Genomic DNA, 19,168 nt, shown 5'->3' with positions numbered 1-19,168 from the left:
ACACCATGGATTTTTGTCACAGGACCAAGCAGCCCCTCTACTTCCCCTTGCTCTACAAGTACCTCACAACCTCAAAGCAAGGATAGGGTTAAATCAAAACCACACCACTGAAATGGCTTCCTACTCCTGTTGAATATAACTGGATACAGGACTCACCTGGAGGAACTGGGACCCCTCATATAGGACAGACCTGTTTGCCTCTGTCTCCAAGAGTCATTTTAAACAGACTGATGTGCCTGCACTTACTATACAGAAAAGATGACCTTACAGATGACAGGACAAAAGGTGGGGTATTAATGTTCATCAAGGACACATTACACTCCTCTCATATGCCCTTAACAACAACACTACAAGTGATCATTGTTTGGTTTGTGGCCCATGTTACTGTGATGGTGTGCTTTGTGTACTTACTACCCGTTGTCAATGAGACACTTGCACACCTTCTACTACCCCATCCCCTTCTGCTTATAAGGAACTTTAAGCACACAATGTGTGTGGGGTTCTAACAGCACTTGGATCTGACATGAACTAAAGACATCATGTTGATGATGAACATGGGTCAAGCTACGCATTTTAGGACTGCTATGATTTAGTTTATGGCCGTAGTCCTCTCCTCCTGCTTGCGTACCCTTGCAGACACTCTTAGTGGGAAGCTGAGATGGCTATTTGGAAAGACTAACTGGATGCTTTGCTGGCAGTTCACCGTTTTTAAAGAGTGTGGCAGTGTCCAGGCCTGGGTGGATCACATTACAGCCGTGAGGAGAATAGTTTGGGAGAGTAAACAGAGGTCTTGGCAAGAGTTGGTTGGTTGGTTGGTTTGGGGGAGGAGACCAAACAGTGAAGTCATTGGTACCATCGGATTGAGGAAAAATGGTTAAGGAAATTGGCTGTACTATTTCAAAGGAACCATCCCAGCATTTGCCTGAAGTAATTTAGGGAAATCATGTAAAATCTAAATTAGGATGTCAGGACATAGGTTTGAACCGTTGTCCTCCCAAATGCAAGTCCAGTGTTCTACCCCTGTGCCACCTCATTCAGTTTGGCAAGAGTTCCTGAACATCATCAATAGTTTTACATCTGCAATTAAAGTATGGGAAGGCATCAGGGGGATCTCAAGGCAGAACTCAGGACCACCAGTAGCAACTGTAGAAGAGCAAAGGTGTCTTGTAACATTACTGTAGCTCTATCAGTGGGAGTTCCATGTATGTCTACACACTTTCATACTGTCCTGCCTCTCAGATAGGTATTTTAGGTACAAGGTTGGAAATATCCTATGTGACTGTTTTAAGCAGGAGAGTGATGTCCCTCAAGGGAGTGTTCTAGGTGTTACAGCATTTGTCATTGTGACCAACAGCACTTTGTCTGCAATACAGCATCCTATACTGTGTTCCTTGCTTGTGAATTACTACTCCATCTTCTGTGCATCGTCAACTCTTGCAAAGGCTACTTGGCAGTTGTGTTTAATGATCAGGTGGTAGGAGGATTGGTCTAACACTACAGGCTTTAAATTGTTTTTGGAGAAAATTGTTTAAGTTGTTTTTAATTGCTGCTGGCCTCTCTTTAATATATCTATGTTAAAACTGGGGGATACTGTTCTCACTTTTTCCTTAAAAGTGAAATACTTTGGCTTCACTTTTGATGAGAAGTTAATGTGGCTGTCACATCTTAAAGAACTAAAACAGAGATGTCTCAAGGCTTCAAACATCCCAAAATGCATAAGTCATAGGCTTTGGGGAGCTGAAAGAGCACATCTGCTCCAACTTCAGAAGGCCTTTGTGCAACCCATGCTTGAACATGGTTGCCAGGCTATAGAAGAACAAGGCCTTTCAACCTCAAAATGCTGGATGCAATTCACCATATGGGTATTAGGCTGTCATCAAGGGCTTGTCACATGACTCCTGTTGGTAGCCCTTGGGCAGGGGCTTGTGACCTCTGGGAAAATCAGTCATAACTTCTTGCCGAGTTCAGTGAGAAGTGGAATGCGTAAGTTATTAAAACCACCATCAGATGCTCTTAATTGCGGTGGCCTGTGTCCAGCTGGTGTGGGCCGTATGACAACATCATTGTTAGAGGGTGAATGGCCCAATCGTCCAATGTTTGGCTTGCAAGAAAATTTCACAACATACAGGAAAGGACCAGTCAGATATCTCCTGGACGTACTGTGTAATATGTAATGAAAAGTGTTTGGTCATTAATGTCCACTAACAATGTGCCTTCTACTCCTCTGCTCTGTTCCTGCTGTGCCTCTCTGAGAACAAGTCATATGAATTAAAAAACATAGAGAAATGAACAGGTTTAAAATATAATTGAGAAGCAGAACAATTTTGACATTGTACTATATTAAGAAAATGTGTATAAGTTTTCATAGGAATTTCTACAAGATCACAGCAAAAAGTCTGTGGTATCATACTAGGAAGGGAAATTCCCCACCACACCACCCTCAGATTTAGTGATACAATAGCCTTGTGGACAGCCTGTCAAAAACTGTACACAGATCAAGCATGAAAACAGTTAGAAGATGTACTGAACTCTTAAAAAAGAAGCACAATAGAAATATTAAAGGATCCAAGCTCAATATGTGCAACATCAAGGCACTTGCAAGAGATTACCCTCATTGTTCTGGCATAAAGTCAATTGCACACTGACCGACCCCTCTCCAGGATGACGATGGGACAGCAGCGTCCTATACACTAAGAGGACATAAGTGCTGTGCTGCCTGACTGCACCCAGTTCGTCAAGTTCTACAGAAGCATCAAGACCAGTGACCTGTGTAGAAGCATCCACTGTATTACTTCACCTGTACTACGAATTGTATATACTGAAGATTCTTATTTTCAGTTGCCCTTTGCTCGTGACACATCTGTATTTCTCGAAGTTAAGTATTGTAATTTATGTATTAATACGATTTTCTCGAATTGTTGTCTAGTGGTCTGAGAAAGTAGGTTTCCTAAGCACCCCATATTTGACGAGTAGGCAGGATACAACATTCGTAGTTGTGTGGTCACTGTGTTGGACGGCAAAGCCGGAGATCTGTGTTCAAATCTCCCTCGTATCTCATATATATATATTTTTTCACAAAATTATGAACTTTCCATCCAGGCATTGACGTATCTGTTCTCCTTCTGTAGTGTTGGTGATTAAGAACGTGAATTGTGGTAAGAATATATTATCGTCCTAGGTAAGTGTGATGCACAATGAGAGCAGGAAAGATGCCACATAGAGCTCTCACGGAAATGAAAATAACAAATAAAGGGGTGTGAACTATGTTGCAACAAAGGAATTAGTGTCAAAACTTCCAAAATGGAATGAAAGTGTCGTAACGTGGTAGTCGTATAGAACAAATAGGAGGTATGTACATGTGGACTTCCCTTCATTACACGTCAGTGACCGTCTGGGCTGTTCATAATTTTGAAGAAAATAAAGGGGGAGTCACAAGGGGATTTGAATGTGGATATCCTTCTTTGCAGTCCCAACACCTTGACCACATAACCACGACACTGTGGCTATTGAACTGCGCTCGGTGTTGCACGTCTTGAGCTTGAATAGTTCACTATTTTGATTTTGCTTCATTTTTTCACAGTTCAGTACACCTTCTTCCTGTGCACATGCTTGATGTGTCCAGTTTTTGATGAGCTATCCACCGGGCCATCTTAACACTAAATCTGAGGGGGCTGCCGTGACAAGCTTCCCTTGTAAGATAACACACAAAAGATGACTCTAACAAGATTATTTAAAACATCAGAATACTAAAAATAGCAGATGAACAAAAGTAGTCCAGAATTTACATTTATCTTGTAGTCATGAGAGTTTAATGATTGATACAGCAAAATAGGAGAGCAAATTAAGAGTAAGTGCGCAGGTGCATTGTTTACATATTTATTGTATGAACAATTCATATGTGCAAATTTTGATGGACAAAATGGAATAGTGCAGCCTCTCTTCCTGCCTCCCCCCCCCCCCCCCCCCCCCAAATTTAGCAAGGGTGGTACCTCTTTGATTCAGTTGAGAAAGTTGGCTTGAAACAGTTGAGATTGGGTGTTAAGATAGTCTCCTTATCTGATTTTGAGCAGATCTCTCAAAGGTAATTTGTAGACACCTGCCATTCCATAGACAAAAGGATTCCCCATTAACATCTGCATAGTCTGCTTGGCTGTGCTTCATGTCTTCTTCTTCTTCTTCTTCTTCTTCAATTAAAACCTCTGTAGGACCAAGGGTAGGGCTGCATTTTCCTTCTCTTCTCTCCTGCTTTTCTTAGAGATCTTCAGTACCCTCTTCTCTTGTCTGCTGTACTGATGAAGGTCTATTCTTTTCCTGTATCCTTCTCTATCATCAATCTCTGGCATACTGGTTGAATTTGTACCTGCTTCTCCAATTTTCCTTTCTTCTTGCCTGGATCCCTAATTCTGCCCAATTCTTCTGGAATTCAACAACCTACTTGGTTCCTATCTTTCCTCTTGTCTTCCCTGCTGTTTCCCATATTCTTTTGGTCATTCCACCCATATTCACCTTGATTACCTGTCTGATAAATCTTGCACTTTTCAGGCTAATTTCTGCTGATATTGTCCTCATGCTCTGGTACAGTTCTACTCTAGGTCTTTGGACCACCTCTTACCGCCTTGTTTAGGGCCTAGTATTTTTCTCCCTTCTCTCTATAGTCGTTCTCCACCCCTCCTCCCTCCTCACTTGTCCTGCCCCCCCCCCCCCTTTGTCTATCCCAATTGGCTTGACTGTGTTTTGTCTTTGTATATCTCCATGTTTCCACTTGATCTATTCATCTATGGCTGTCTGCCCCTGTTTGGATTCCAATGGCACTTGAATTCTGTAAAATAGTGATCTGATTTTATTCTTGTGTTATTCCTGACCTTGGTGTTCTTGATCTCTTAAATGTTTGTGCAACTTATGGCAACATGGTCAGTCTGGAATTCTCCAAGGTGAGTGGATAGTTTTGCGTATGTCTTTCTCTTACTCAGTTTGGCACTGAAGAGTATTGTCATCGCTCTCATTTTGTGTTCTTGACACACTTCAATCTTTGTTTGTCCTCCGGCATACTGAGTAACTCGCCTGTTATTCCCGTATGTTGGTTCTTCCTTCCAATCTGTGCATTATAATTTCCTACGAGTATATTTACTTGACTGTGCAGTATGCTTTGCAGTGCATCATATAGGTAGGTGTTTGTCCATTTACTACTGTGTAATTTCTGTTCTCTGCTTGGATTGTCAGTGTTCGTAGCTTTGCTGACCTACTCTTCACTTCAGTTATACCGTCCTCATACCTTTTGTTTACTATTAACACCATACCAATGCATGTAGGTGTATGTCTTTCCTTTGACATTCTTGTTTCCGATTTTACTTCCAGCATTCCACTTTATCTTCATCACTATATCAAGGTTTCTTGCATGGCCAATATAATGATACATTCTCCTTTCATCTCGTCTATGACTTAAGTGTACCAGTCTTGGTCATTGTATGTACATTTATGGTCCCCATTCTGAAAATCTTTTTAATTTTAATCTTTTTCTAGGTTTTTCAGAGCTCCAACTTTTCAGCAGGTCCCCCAGAACTGAACGCATGCTTGGGTCAGAAGGTGATTTCAGGTCGACCCTGACATGCGGGAACAGATGGCTTTGGTAGCCACACTTAACTTGGAGTACAGTCACTACCAGATATGTTTCAGCAGATCTTCCTCTCTCTCTCTGCCATAGAGAAGTGAAATTCCTCTTCACCCTCTCCTTCCCCATCTCTTGTGAGATGGGTCGCCCAGTCTTGGGATCATCAGTGACAGAATTGACATGTGGAATTCATTTGTCTTTACAGTGTGTGCACCATAGTCTAGACATATATATTTAACAGAAATTTAATCAAATGTACATGTATAAAATGAAATTAAATAAATGAGCGGGCGATGTTTTTGATGATGCCAGTACTCTCTCACTAAACTGTGGAAATTATTTGTCCAAAAGTTTCTAATAATTGTTAGCAGATTGCCATATAATGATTACTATTCTTTCAGTTGACGTAAATAAGATGCAAAAGTGAATAACTCCAACCATCCCGTGTATGAGGTAACATGAATATAAAATTTTTCGTTGCATCTAACATGCCAGTTTGAAAACTGCTTTGCTATTTTTCGTATTGAAACCCACTTCTATTTTGTGGCTATTTGATCAACCTTATTAATGTGGTCTGTGTTTTTTGACAAATCTTAGTACGTGTCTACTTTATATTGACCAATTAGTACATAAAGTTAGTGGAATTACTTCTGTAGTGGTCTGAATTATGTTGAGCCCTATTTGCAGCAGTGGCTCTGTTTCTGATATAATGTAATTATGAGATCCTACTTTTTATTGCTCTGTTTAGTAATCTTACATGTAAGCAATACTTCTTAAACAATGTTTGATTTACAGAAAGCCATGAGGCTGTCGTGCAGTTAGTGGAACTAGCAAACAAGCACAATGTTGTTATAATTCCATTTGGCGGTGGAACAAGTGTGTCAGGAGCAGTTTCCTGTCCTAGTCAAGAACGGCGGACTATTATGTCATTGGACACTTCACAAATGGTATGTTATATTTTCATTTATTCTGAGTACTACATCTCTAAAAAAGAAAAGGCCTAGTAACCTCTAAATGATGGTCATGAAAGTTTTGCAAGGGAAAACAGTGCAGAGAGATAATTAGATAGGAAGGTACAAGACAACAAATGTCATACTGGCTGGCAATGTCTTTAAACTAGAGTAATCAAACAAAAGGAATAAAAATTGTTCTTGTATTAAAATCCTGCATCATCATGATTGTCAGGTATATTAAATAACACAGCGTCATTCAGCAGAGAGTAACTTTAATGGAAATAAATGAGCGATATCCTTACCAAATATTTTGAAAATAATTTACAAAATGTGAACTGGCACAATTGATAAGATATCATTATTGAGTTCCTAATATTTCATGATGACTCCTGTCACCATTTAAAACTAGCTTTCATAATAAACTCATTAGAAATGACTATAATAAGTTGTGTGGAAAATTGTAGATCGTTAGAGGGATCAAACAATATCTCAGACAGGCAACTGACATAAAAGTTACATCTAGAAATATTAGTGTAGAAAGATACTAAAAGTCACTTTGTCTTATTTAGAAATTTTATTAAACACAGTAATTATAAATACAGTACAGTGTGTTAAATAATTTTTATTGTATTAAATAATTAAACTTACTAAATATTCTTAAATGTGCATATAATAACAGATAATAGTGTTATATCTGTATGAAATATGCTGAAAAGAAAGATGACAACCAGCAGTGAAACAAAGAATCGCTGAAGGCAAGCTATTGCTTAATAGTTTGCTGTAGATAAGAACACATCCTTTTCTCAAATGTAACATATCCTCTAAATGGGGAATGGCAATCTGTTCTTTTCATAATATTGTGGTAAAAAAGCTTCAGAATTTTTGAACAAATTGGCGTCTTACAATATTGTGTGACAGAAGAAGATCTCAACTTGTCTAAAAATTGAAAGCTTTTATGTTTGTGGAATTTTAGTAGAAAACATGGGAGTTGTACTGTCTGTGTCTCAGTTGTCTTTGTTTTGTGTACCAGTAAAGTAAAATACATGCTGAAGTTATGTGAGGTGTCCGGTGATGATGTCCATGGTTTACTTACGGCATCTTGTGTGTCTTTTGTTATCATGATTATCTAGGTAGTTGTTAATTGAGCTGTATCGCATCCATCAGCTTTGACTTGCAATACTAAGCTAGTCCTGGCAACATGATGAAATAACACCTCTTTCTTAGTAGGCTTAGGTTTGTGACCCTGTCCCTCTCTTCCATTTCAAGCACCGGTATATAACAATAGTTTTCAGATCACTTTGGCCTTAAGCATTTTTATTAGAACAGGTAGTTTTGGAGTGAGCCAAGGAGGTAAAAATCATTAGAAGCAATGTCTGGGCAATAAACTTATTCATTTTCATATATGAGGTTACTCAGCGCCATGCAGAATTCTCTTGTCTATTTATTCTTCTTGGTTTTTACTGTTTACTGGATGCGTGCAGTCAAATGGAAGCTTTTCATTAGACACATCTGTCAATTATTCTAAGTAAGCAGATGAGATCAGAAACAGAGTAGTAGGTGCTGCCACAAAATGGAATTTGACATGGATTATGACATGAAAATTAATTTTCTTGCCCCTTTTTTATGATAGCCAAATTAAAATGAGGTCCATATTTGGTACCCCTTGTTTACTGAACCATCAGACAGTTCAGTTTAGCCAGCCTTTTTACTGTCTGTGCACAAATGTGAACTTCTTTCCTTTCAAACATAACATATTTAGCATGCAAGCAAATAAAGTTGTGATTAATGTTCATCACTACTGCTAGCAAGAACCTTGTAACAATGTACAGTTACATCTTGAAATATGTGAGCCATACCATCAATCTTGAAAAGACAACTTCAGAATATTTCACAATGACTGATAACACTTTGTAGTGACACGAATATGTTGATTTGTCACCACAAAGCAGGATGTGTGATATTGAGACTGTTTAAGGTATTTATAGATTTTCTTTTTTTTAAATTAGTAATGTGAGTGAAAGATACAACAGGAGAACAGAAATGTGCACATTTGGTAGGCTGAGGCCTTTGGTTATGTGTCAGGAACTTCTGCCTTTGGTTATGTGTCAGGAATTTCTGCCCTTGGCTGGGTGAGAGTGAGACTTTGAAGCTCAAACTTAACAAAGCACAGAGATATTTTCAGTCTCAGACATAAACTTAACAAAGACAAATTCTTCTTTCATTTCAGTGGGAGAAACATGCCTACAGCATTAATTGGGTTGGGAACTTGGGAAGATCCAGTGCAGTAGGATCTCTGAAGCCAGACACCAAAGAATGCCTAACAATTTCCATGGTTATAAAAGGGCACTCGTAAATGTACAATGTTTGACATAAGACATATTGTGCAGCCATCCTCAAGAAGGGTGAGCCTCTGTTTCCAATGCTGCCTCTGTACACCATTGAGGTTACTGTCACCACAGAAAACTATGGTTCAGTATGCAGATAAACTCACTATCCATAGTAAAACCCTGGTGTAAATGTTCCTCTGATATCTCCGATGCCCATCTGATTTTTGTACATTTTTATCGTTGTGGCTAACAGACTGAAATGCATTAAGAATTTACACAGCCCAAATAATAGGTCATGTGTTGCTACCCCAACTCATTTTGCAGCTCTAGAATTGATTCATGGTCACAATATTGCTGCCCAACCCTGCAGATAGGAACAAACTGATGCCCTTTGATCCGGTCATCAGCAAGAAAAAATTTCACAAACATCTGAAATTGTGTGTGAAATTCATTGCCTACTGGATGACTAAAGTAGGGGTATTCTTGTGCCATGGGCTACACTGCTTTTTCACCCCCACCTAAACCCCTGTGGTAAGTAGGTGGTTCTTCCTCCCATAGCAATGATTTCCAGACTGTAGGTGATATGTGTACAAAGTTTGGTTGAAATAAGTCCAGTAGTTTAGTAGGAGATGCGGTACATGCATAAATACGAGGGCTATCCACAAAGTACATTACGTTTTGGAATTAAAAATAAATAAAGTATTGGAATTTTTTTTATTAAATACAGATGAAAGCCACACTTAAATACTACTTTTCTACATAGTTGCCATTTAAATTAAGGCACTTATCATAGCGATGGACGAGCTTGGAAATTCTTTCGTCGTAAAATCCGGCCGCCTGCGCCTTCAACCACGTGGTTACCTCTTCTTGAAGCTGTGCATCGTCATCAAAACGCTGCATAGCCAACCACTTCTTCATTGCTGGGAATAAGTGGAAGTCGCTCGGTGCCAGGCCGGGACTGTACGGTGGATGAGGAAACAACTCCCACTTAAAAGATTCCAGAACTTCACGAGTGGCATTTGCCGTGTGGGCCCGGGCGTTGTCGTTGAATCAGCAAGATCTTTGAGCCCAACTTTTCCCTGCGCTTGTTTTGTATTGCTCTTCTGAGGTTGAGCAGAGTTTGGCAATACCTTTGAGAGTTTATTGTAGTGCCTCTTTCCAGGAAATCCACAAAAATCACACCTTTTCTGTCCCAAAAGAAGAGGTAACCACATGGTAGAAGGCGCAGGCGGCCGAATTTTACGACGAAGGAATTTCCAAGCTCGTCCATCGCTACGATAAGTGCCTTAATTTAAAAGGCAACTATGTAGAAAAGTAGATTTTTAAGTGTGGCTTTCATCTGTATATAATAAAAAATTCCAATTTTGTTTATTTTTAATTCCAAAACGTAATGTACTTTGTGGATAGCCCTCGTACATACATATGTAAATTTTTAAAATACATGTGGATTAAGTGAAAATAAGATTAGTTCTGTTATCTACGTGTATCTATTAATTTGCATTCATAATCATTAACCATGAATTCCAGTACTTTTTGTTATATATGGGTCATTGACTACTTGGTTTTAATTTTGGTGATACAATGAACTAAAGGCTCAAAAATTCATTTCACTGTTCAGAACACAAAGAAGTGAAATAAATTAAAAGTTAAATATTCCTGTAAAATTTGTTACCCATTTCTCTCTCTCTCTCTCTCTCTCTCTCTCTCTCTCTCTCTCTCTCTCTCTGATCTAATAATACATAGAACACATTTTAAAAATTTTTTAGAATCAGGCTGTTCATGTTTTCTGTTTTTGAATGAATTTAATAGTATGATACCAACTTAAATGGTTAAGATTCATTTTTGATTATTCAGCATCTTCCAGAATCAAGTTTGAATTCTCTGAACATTAAGAATGGTAATAAGAAACAAAACATTAGGCTGATACAAGGAGTATTTCAGCATTTCAAGCTACAAGGACATATAAATGTTTTGTGTGCAGAATTGAATCCAGTATTTTGTCTGAAGGGAATTGGGGGGAGGAGTAGGTCATACAAATTTTTTATCGCGTTACCGATTCCAAATTCTATGGAGTAAATGATGCTGCTTTGTTAATTACTACCAGCTAGAATAGTGAGAAAATTTTTGAGACCTAAGTCCGTAATCTATGTTCTAAAGAATTTCATTTAATTTAGATTAAGAAGAAATGTGTAGTTTTGGGGAAGGCTGCAAGCCACATAGCCCCCCCCCCCCCCCCCCCCCCCCTGAATTTGCCTCTGGACTTGTGTGAAAATAAATAATATTTATTCTTCACGACATTTAAGACAATACAAAATATCTAAGAATCTACACTGCATATAAAATGTAACACAATATACTGTCCACATGACTCTCCCATCAAGTATCAAAGATATTTAGGGCTGAAGCTTACACTAAAGCAAGTGATGAGTGGGCCTCTCGATGTTGGTTGCTGTGTCTGCACTGGTGTGTGTCTCAGCTGGAGAAAAGGGTATCTTGGAGGAGGAGGAGCCATCAATGATGTTGACAATGAGTGTTAACTCATGGCATAGCAGTACTATGTATGGGCCATTCTTCACTTGTCTGACAAATTTTCCTATGCTTACAAAAATATATGTCATAGAAAAGTGTTTGCCGAGTAATTTTCTGGCTGTATCTGATTGGAATGATAAGATTTATTATACAAGGTAAACATTGTCACACAAACTGTTGTACAATACAGTCCACAGAATAAAGTAAAGTGTGTCCATAGCAATGCAAAAGATATTCACACAAGCGAGGCATAGATTGTGGATAGTATTGCTGCCTCTGGATCCCAGGGTCCCAGGTTTGATCCCCGGCTGGGTTGGGGATTTTCTATACCCGGGGGCTGGGTGTTTGTGTTGTCTTCACCATTTCATCATCATCATACGTGACAGTGGCTAGATTGGACTATGTAAAAAATTGGAGTGTGAAAAAAATTAGGACTTCGTACGGGTGCTGATGACTGTGCAGTTGAGTGCCCCACAAACCAATCATCATCATCATCATCATAGATTGAAATATTCAAACACCCCCACAAGAATTGTGTGTGTGGGTGTGTGTGAGAGAGAGAGAGAGAGAGAGAGAGAGAGAGAGAGAGAGAGAGAGAGAGGGGTGGGGGGGGGGGGGCCTGAGCTTTTATCACAATGCCTTCCAACATTTTGTCTGAAGATTTGTGCTCCATGGTGACTTCAATTGACTCTGTTTTTTCTCTTATAAAGTGATGTCTTTTGTCTATATGATTGGTTCAACTCTTGTAGCCACTAGTTTTAGACAAGTCAATTATAGCTTTGTTGTCACATAACAGTTTGATAAAACCCTTCTTGAGGCCATATTCAGTTATTGACTTCCTGTCTTTGGTCTCTCCGGCCCATTCTGCATCACAGTAACCTGTTATGTGGCAGTCCTCTCATTGTCTTTGTAACAGTGTCTACTTATGGAACTTTCACATAAATCTCTTCATGTAAGTCACCTTGTAACAAAGCTGTAACAACATTCAGATGATCAATGTCAAGATCATATTTAAATGATTAATGCAAAATCTCATATAAAGATGTGAAACAAATATTAACAAAGAGATAGAGGGGGCTGGCCAGTACTTACCTCAGCTCAGTACAGCCGATAGATACACAAAACAGAACAGAAAATTTACGTTCCTAGCTTTTGGAACTTTGTTCCTTCATCAGGGAGGAGAGAGGGGAAAGAAAGGGAAGAAGGGAAAGTGGATTCAGTTACTCACAACCCAGATTATGAAGTAACAGGGAAAGGAAAACAGGGAGGGTAGCAAGGATGGAGGCACGGTTGTCAGAGGGAAGCCACAGAATATCTTTGGCTTCCCTATGACAACCATGGTATATGGTATATCTTTGGCTTCCCTCTGTCTACCATGCCTCCATCCTTGCTACCCTCCCTGTTTTCCTTTCTCTGTTACTTCATAACCTGGGTTGTGAGTAACTGAATCCACTTTCCCTTCGTCCCTTTCTTTCCCCTCTCTCCTCCCTGCTGAAGGAACAAAGTTCCGAAAGCTAGGAACGTAAATTTTCTGTTCTGTTTTGTGTATCTATCGGCTGTACTGAGCTAAGTACTGGCCAGCCCCTCTATCTCTTTGTTAATATTTGTTTCAAGATTATATTTAACAGCCATAGCAAATAAGTATCTTAATGAGTTATATCTTATAACTAGTGCATATGTTTCATCATAATCCAGACCTTGCTTCTGAGCACCATCTTCTATTGCTAACCATGCTTTATAGGATACTGTGTGGCCTTTCAAATCTTTCGTCTTAAACACCCATTTCACATACATGGTTTCTTTTATGAAGGTAAAACAGCACTCCCATGTGTGGTTCTCTTTGGGAGATTGTAACTCTTGTTGTATTGCTTTCAGCCAGCTTTTAGCATCGTCTGACATCATTGCTTCTTCCAGTGACAAAGGATTGCTGTCAGCTGACTGTTTACACTGGTAAATTACGAAGTCATGCAGCTTTTTGGCTTTGGAATTCTGAATGACTTTCATACTGACTCAGTTTGCTGCTGTTCCTCATTATCATTATTTGCATGTTTAGACTTGATTCCTCATTGCAGTTAACATTCCTCAAATTACTACTTGATGCAATAGTCTCAGGTTCATGTTCAGTTTCCTCTATTTCAGGAGTTATTTCATTTTGCTTCTTTTCTGTCAGTGGGCAAAACAGTCGACTTGGTTCCTGTGACTTGGTTTCTTCTTTATATTGTTTAGTAGTACCTTCCTCAAAAATTATGTTGTTTTTATTATTCTCTGTCAGTTAGTTTCAAAATGCTTGTATTATTTTGATTCTTCACATTATCCTACCAAGGTACAATCAATACTTTTTGTCCCATTTTCATTAGTGGGCTCTCGCAATGTGAACATAGATAGGTCTTGCTTCCAAATATTTTGATATGCTGAAGATCCAGCTTCTTGTTTGTCAAAGCTTCTTAGTGCCTTAATCAGAAATCTTGTAATCAAGTGCACTGCAGCAGAGACTGCTTTTGCCCAGAATTTATTTGGCAAATTTTCTTCGAAGTGCAGGAATCTTGCTTTTTGTACTATTGTACTGTTATAATGCTCAGCTACTTCATTTTGTTGTGGTGTGTCTGGCACAGTAGTCTCAAATCAGAGCCCTTACTGCCTGAAAAAGTTTATCAATTATTGTTCACATATTCTGTACCATTACCTGTATGTAGAAATGGCTCCTTTTTCCAATTTGCCTTTCAAGTAGATTTTTAAAGTCTCAAATCAGCTGTTGTATCCTTTTTTTCTAATCTGAGAGTATACACAAATACTTTCCTAGAATTGTCACCAATTAAAGTAAGGAAGTGTTGGGCTCCTCCAACTGACAGAGTTTGCATTGACCCACACACATCTGAGTGAACTGTCCGCCCCGGTAGCTGAATGGTCAGCGCGACAGACTGTCAATCCTAAGGGCCGGGTTCAATTCCTGGCTGGCTCGGAGATTTTCTCCACTCAGGGACTGGATGTTGTGTTGTCCTCATTATCATCATTTCATCTCCATCAACGCGCAAGTCGCCGAAGCGGCGTCAAATCGAAAGACTTGCACCAGGTGAGCAGTCTACCCGACGGGAGGCCCTCGTCACACAACATTATTATTATTATTATTATCTGAGTGAACTAACTCAAGAACTTCCAAGGCTCGTGAGCCACGTCTCCAAAAAGAGAGTTTTGTATGTTTTCCTTCTGAGCAAACTGCACGTGAAATATTAACTGCTCCATCAAATGAAATTTGCATAGCTTCAGAATACAGATGACCTAGTCTTTCATGCAACAAGTCTGCACTATTTAAATGTGATACAGACTTTGATCCAAAAATTCAATCAGTTGGTTGGTCTAGCCTGTATGTACCACTTGCTAATAACACACTGGCAACCACATTTTTGAATGTGTCATAAATACAACAGACATGTCTGTTAAATAAAATGGAATGACCGTTTTATACGATTTTACTAACGGATAGTAGAGTTTATGCTGGTAAGTTGTCATTATTTACTATTAAAATTTGTGAGCCTGTCACTGTTTTAACATTTTTTATGGAGGCTCTTCTGATTGGCAAGTTTGAATTTTCTAAAATTGTACTCAAACATTTATATTTATCTTGTAGTCCTGTAAGTAGAATACATACAATCATTTCTTCTTTAACTTCAAAGTTCAAACCATTTAATTTTGCAACATGGAAATTACCTTTGATACATATTCTTTGACTGGTGAACAATTTTATACTCTGGTTGTCAGCTGTCTCTTCATAACAAGAGGCCAGAATCTTCGTAGAGTTGCTTTAGCTTGTCCCAAGCTTCTTTAGCTGTAGACGTATCTTGCAAATGATTATATATATCTAATTGATGCAATCCCACAATTGTTTGTATTGTAGATACATTCCCATAACGAACTACCAAAAACTATAGTTTTCTCATCCCATCAGTTTTCCCAATAAGGGGTGGTTAATTGGTTTTCTGGCAACCACTGTTTTAGCTATTACATGGTTCCATATTGCCACATGCTGCCAATTTCTGCAAGCCAGTGATCTCATATTTTTTATAATATTGCACGAAACTATACAGCCTTTGTGTATAACCTGTTCACAGAGTAATTTGCTGGTAGTATCTGATTGGAACTATAAGATTATTATATGAGTTAAATACTGTTACACAAACTCTTGTACAGTACAGTGCACAGAATAAAGAAAAGAGTGTCCACAGCAATGCAAAAGATATTTACACAAGTGAGGCCCAGATTTTAAATTCTTACAAAACAAATGGTCACTGGACAGAATGTTATATGGAAACAGTTGGGTGGAAATTGCAGATCTGTGATCGTAGGTGATAAGCTAACTCTGATGCATCAATGAAATTGTTAAGCATGCCAATAGAGGATTCTGTGGGCAATTGTAATATTTGTTCATATACAAATTCAGCCATTGTAGTGTATAGCTCTTCTTTGAGAGCTGTTCAGAAGCCTTACAAAACAATAGGAAGGCTGTCAGTCCACTGCCCTGTGGCATGGCATGAGTAAGGCCTTTATTTCTCAATGGAGCCATTCTTCAAGACTGTCAGTGGTGGGGTGGTAAGCACAGATTTGAATTTAGTTCATACCATGCAGTGAAAAAGGGCTTTAGAGGTATAGCTGAAACTGATAGGCCAGACCAGTTGTGGTGTGGAGGGATACACGAAAACGAGCAATCCACCCACAAAAGGAGCTCAAACATTTGTTGGGAGGTAGGTGGCTAGTCGGCAGATAAATTGATGAATGAGTCAGAGTTTCCAACCAGTGCACCCCCTCCAGCTACGGCTAGTACCACCATTGGAGTTTGAGGCTAGCTGGAACAAATAGTAGATGCAGTCATTTGATGAGAGAGAAACTAGTTGCATGTGTACTTACCAATTACTGTAAGGCAAATGTACGTTAATAAATAAAAATAGCCATACCTGTGTGACAAAAGAGAAAAACAATGATATTCATACCTGAGAATACAGTGGCATTTTTTGCTATGAAATATATTATGTTTAGATATATGCAAACTCTGTGGCTTGGTAGCTCAATGGGCAGTTGCCAGTAATCAAATCAAAAGGTCTGGGGTTCAATACCCATTCACTCTGCCAATGATTTGTTAATGAGAGAAATATGAAGATGCACTGTTGTACGGAGTACACATCAAAGTATAGGTCCTCCTTGTAAGTGCCTGGATAAGACAGTCTTAAGGTCGGAAGAAGGCAAGGAATCCCACATACAACAGGGCCATGCCAGATGAACCACTGCAGTGTTAAAACAAACTTTCAAGATAAGGACAGTTGTGATAAGATGTGTAGCAGTTGTTTTAGAAAATGAAGAATACTCCTACCCTATTCCTCTTGCCTTGTGTAGGAATAAATACTGTTTATATGGCACCTAAAGCTCATTAAAAATATTTTCTTTTGATATAATTGGCTAGAGCCTGTAATTTGTTTCTTGTTATAAAGAAAACATATATTTTGTTATTCTTAATTTATTTTTCCTACCTTCTGCAACAAAACTAACAATATCCTGCTAATGTAATTTAATTGTGACCTTCAAACCTTTGCATACCATTCTAAAAGTTTCATACTCTTGTAAACCAAATTCTCCTTTTATTCTACTAAGCAGATACCTAATTGTATACATAATTGTCTTTTATGAATTTGGACATTTTAGGCCAATGCTTTCGAAAGATAGCAGTAGATTTTAGACCATTTTCTTCTTATCTGCATTTGCAGTCCCTTTGAAACTCCTTTTTATCCAAATGTATCAAAAGCTTCTGATGGGAAACAGAAGGCAGCAGCTCGATCTACCTGTTTGAACTTCCCATGCTTGCTGTTCAATCAGAGCTATTTGTAGACTCCAAGTGTAATGGTGCAAAACCTCTGGCTTGAGAAAATCTGCTCAATGACCAACATAACTGGGAGGTGCTTAGCCTGAGAATCATTTTTATCTGTAAGCTACTGTGAAATACATTACACACACCATAAAATAGTGAGGACTTGGTACCACTAGAGGTGAGATAACTTCTCAATCCATTGTCATGTAAGTCATAGCTGGCATTTTTTGCTTCACCTTAAAGTTTTGCAGACAATATGATACTGCTTTTGATAGACATTTTAAACTTTTGACTCTGTAATAGCACACACAACTCATTCCTGGGAAACACAGGGTTCAAATTCCAGCCGGGTATCTTGATTAAGGTTATCTATGGTTTACAAAATTATTTCATCTGTGACTTGTTAAAGGGACTGCCCTGTCATACAGTTGATTTTCTTTCCCGGTATTAATCCATTTAAAAACTGGCCTCTGTAAGTTTTTATTTTGTGAATTTGGGCATTAAATCCTGAATATGGTATTGGTTTCCTTCTGTCCTATAACCCATGCCATCTGTCCTTTATTGTTGTCTCATATTTTACATTGTTTCATCTCTCACTTATTGTCTGTAGGCATCTTCCCCTATGTTTTCTTTCTTATCTTTCATATACACACACATTACAAGTCCCTACCAGCGTGATTATGGTAGACTTTTGCAGCACCCTGTACCCCAGTCACTATCCCCTTTCACTGTGCACCACAGTATCTGCATTCCTACTTGATTTCTGGATTACAGTTCAATGGTAAGTAGCAGATTACCTCATTTTACCTCCATAGCTAGTCTCCCCTCTTCCACACACCCTCCCATGATATTTACAAGGCTCCCACACTGCGTGTGGAGTGATTGCAAATGCATATACCACACAACCATTCTACAACTCACTGTACAATTTCGTCTTGCATTTTCATTTGCCAAGTCCTACAGTCATCTAACATGCTCATTTCATGTATCTATTTCGTCTGTTTACTTCATGTTTCCCCTTTTCCGTTTAGCATACACCAGCCAGTTTTCCCTCTCATATTGTCTTCTTGAGTGTACTCGTCCTAATCCCTCCTTGGCATAATTTACATTCCTCCTCCTCCTCTCTTTATATTGACATCCAGTCCCAAATTGATCTGTGTTCTGCTCTACCTATTGATGTCAGTTGACAAAAAGTATCCCTATTCCTAGCTAAAACTCAGTCCCATTTCCTTTCTCATTAATGCTGTCTAACCCATCAAACACAAAGAACATTGCATTCTGTTCTTCCTTCCTTTCCATTACAAGTGATGTAGTTATCAACATAGAAATTTGCTTTACAGATGATTTCTTTTCCCATTTTAGAATCGGATACTGTGGCTGGACCGAAATAATTTACTTGTGTGTTGTGAAGCTGGTATTATTGGTCAAGACCTAGAGAGGGAGCTACAGTCACAAGGATTCACTGCAGGGCATGAACCTGACTCCTATGAATTCTCAAGGTACTCTTGTGTACATAAAATATGAGACATTCTATTAGAAACTCACTAATGCTACATGGTACATAAATGAACTCTCTCTCTCTCTCTCTCTCTCTCTCTCTCTCTCTCTGTGTGTGTGTGTGTGTGTGTGTGTGTGTGTGTGTGTGTGTGTGTGTGTGTGTGTGTGTGTGTGTGTGTGGTCTTTTGCTATTTGTTCTTTATTTTTATTTTCATTATGATGAAAGTACTTTTCAAATACAGAAATGAGAAATAATGTGTGTCGTTTCTGTATTATGCAAATTTATTTATGTATGTATTTATTTAGTTATTATTTTATTTATTTATCTCACAAGCATCCAACTCAGCATTGACAATACATACATACATACATACATATATAGACACATTATGTGGTTGAAACA

The 19,168-nt window shown here is 38.7% G+C and overlaps 1 protein-coding gene across 1 annotated transcript in view; it reads left to right on the top strand.

The window, feature by feature from the left end:
• Positions 1-19,168, top strand: part of LOC126457684 (alkyldihydroxyacetonephosphate synthase) — a 238,234-nt gene that overhangs the window by 171,551 nt on the left and 47,515 nt on the right. The window contains exons 5-6 of the mRNA XM_050094189.1: positions 6,404-6,555; positions 18,631-18,767. Of these exons, the coding sequence (XP_049950146.1) occupies positions 6,404-6,555; positions 18,631-18,767 (289 nt within the window). The remainder of the gene's footprint in view (positions 1-6,403; positions 6,556-18,630; positions 18,768-19,168) is intronic.

Source organism: Schistocerca serialis, chromosome 2 (genome assembly GCF_023864345.2).
Source record: "Schistocerca serialis cubense isolate TAMUIC-IGC-003099 chromosome 2, iqSchSeri2.2, whole genome shotgun sequence".
Lineage (NCBI taxonomy): Eukaryota > Metazoa > Arthropoda > Insecta > Orthoptera > Acrididae > Schistocerca > Schistocerca serialis.
Note: the sequence above shows the minus strand (reverse complement) of the source record. Positions and strands in the feature narration are given on the sequence as shown.